The 2,500-nt window shown below is 49.0% G+C and overlaps 1 protein-coding gene across 1 annotated transcript in view; it reads left to right on the forward strand.

Moving 5' to 3' along the window:
* The window catches only part of pdzrn4 (PDZ domain containing ring finger 4), a gene marked incomplete at both ends in the record, with an annotated part of 38,945 nt that overhangs the window by 30,780 nt on the left and 5,665 nt on the right, over nt 1-2,500 (forward strand). Inside the window, one exon of the mRNA XM_083691817.1 lies at nt 965-1,063. Within this exon, the coding sequence (XP_083547943.1) occupies nt 965-1,063 (99 nt within the window). The remainder of the gene's footprint in view (nt 1-964; nt 1,064-2,500) is intronic.

Consider the following 2,500-nt stretch of genomic DNA (forward strand, 5'->3'; position numbering starts at 1 on the left):
TTTACAGTCATTTGTTTGAATGATATGGTTGGTGTGTGTGTGTGTGTGTGTGTGTGTGTGTGTGTGTGTGTGTGTGTGTGTGTGTGGCAGTGGAGGCTGGTGGAGGCTGGTGGAGGTAGAAATGGAGGACAGGCTCATTGTAATGCATGGAACGGAATGAGGAATGGTATGACACATATCCCCTGGTGAGATTGTGGCCACAGAACACTGATCTGAACTGGGTCTCTCAGCAAAGTTGGAGCAAGTGCATGAGTGTGTGTGCGTGTGTGTGTGTGTGTGTGTGTGAACGTGTGTGTGTGAGAGTGTGTGTGTGAGTGTTTGAGTGTGTGTGTGTGTGTGTGTGTGTGTGTGTGTGTGTGTGTGTGTGTGTGTGTGTGTGTGTGTGTGTGTGTGTGTGTGAGTGAAAGTGTTTGAGTGTGAACAACTGGGACAGGGCACGATGGGACCCCCCCCCCCCCCCCCAGCCCTGTGCCAGCGGAGTTCATCATAGAAATTAACATAGAGAGAGAGAGAGAGAGAGAGAGAGAGAGAGAGAGAGAGATGATGAAACACACTAAAAATTAATAATTCATCCTATTTCTGTGTCACCTAGACAACACGATTATACTGTATGTGGATGGTGTGTGTGTGTGTGTGTGTGTGTGTGTGTGTGTGTGTGTCTGTTCACTCCTCCTCTCCTCCTCTCCTCCTCCTGTCCACCTCTCCTCCTCTCCTCCTTCTCTCCTCTCCTCAAATCCTCCTCTCCTCAAATCCTCCTCCCCTCCTCCTCCTCCTCTCCTCCCCTCCTCCTCCTCCTCCTCCCCTCCCCCCTCCCCTCCTCCCCTCCTCTTCCTCCTCTCCTCCTCTCCTCCTCCTCTCCTCCCCTCCTCCCCTCCTCCTCTCCTCCCCTCCTCCCCTCCCCTCCTCCCCTCTCCTCCTCCTCCTCCTCTCCTCCATAGTGAGGTCCTGTGTGTTGTCTCACCAGGAGGTGGAGCTGTGTCGGTTGAACAGCCAGGAGAAGTTGGGGCTCACGCTCTGTTACAGGACGGATGACGAGGAGGACACAGCTATCTACGTCAGCCAGGTGAGAACACACACACGCACGCACACACACACACACACACACACACACACACACACACACACGGTTAAGAGAAGCCACGTAGCACGCCTCGTGAATCAAACAAGGAATCCAACATCGTATCACTTCCCTTTCTAGTCCGAAGTAATTAAAAGATAACAGGAATTCTCATTTGAGATTCTTACAGTTTGGGGATGTTGTTAAACTGAATCAGGAGGGGCTGAGGCCATGAGACATGTTTGCCAGTTAAATGTGTGTTATAATGAGAAGGACCTTATGCAATGCAAGAGAGAAGGTAAGTCAAGTTTGAAATATGACTCCATGATTCACACACACACACACACACACACACCACAGACAAGCGCCTGCATGCACACACACACACACACACACACACACACACACACCACACACACACACACACACACGCTCACACACACACACACACCTCCTTTCCAGCGTTTTTAATTGAGGATTTTAATTAGTCCAGACAGACTGACTACCCTTGTCGTCTCCTGCCGAGTGTAAAATGGGAAATGACAGATTTTCCCATCCCTCCCTCTGCATACCAAGGACTCAGACAAAGAGCACCGCGGAGGTCTCATTGGACTAGCGTCTGTGGTAACCTTTAAAGCCTCACCGTTATAATACTGCATAGAGGCTTTAGGAAGGCTTCATAGATGCTTCTCCAATCATTGTTAAGCAGTGATGTTGCTCTGAGAATCAACCTTTACTGTACGATGGTATTTGCCTACGAATTATTTGCGACCCATCTATGTATGCTGTAGACAGGGTTTAACCCGTCTATGTATGCTGTAGACAGGGTTTTAACCCATCTATGTATGCTGTAGACAGGGTTTTAACCCGTCTATGTATGCTGTAGACAGGGTTTAACCCATCTATGTATGCTGTAGACAGGGTTTAACCCATCTATGTATGCTGTAGACAGGGTTTAACCCGTCTATGTATGCTGTAGACAGGGTTTAACCCATCTATGTATGCTGTAGACAGGGTTTAACCCGTCTATGTATGCTGTAGACAGGGTTTAACCCATCTATGTATGCTGTAGACAGGGTTTAACCCATCTATGTATGCTGTAGACAGGGTTTAAACAAGGCTGTATCCTCCTTCATAAGATATGCTTTTTTTCAATTATAAGAGAGCAGAGGTGGCGTGTACCCGGCCTGGATGGTGTATACCCTTCCGTGACGGGTGGGGTTCAAACCCGGAAGACTCAAGCGTCTACCACTAGGCCAAGACGACATCCTCAAGGTCTGAGTCTCAGACCAGGGCTACCTCCTCACCATGAGATGGTGATTCCAAACCGCCCCTGCTACACTAACAAACTCTGCTGCGGTAGCATCCAACTTTTACCTCACAGCAACCTGCCGACACGAAGCTATTTCAAGCTATTTCCGTACCTTTGATCAGTGAATATGC

Source organism: Argentina silus (genome assembly GCF_951799395.1).
Source record: "Argentina silus genome assembly, chromosome: 20".
Classification (NCBI taxonomy): domain Eukaryota; kingdom Metazoa; phylum Chordata; class Actinopteri; order Argentiniformes; family Argentinidae; genus Argentina; species Argentina silus.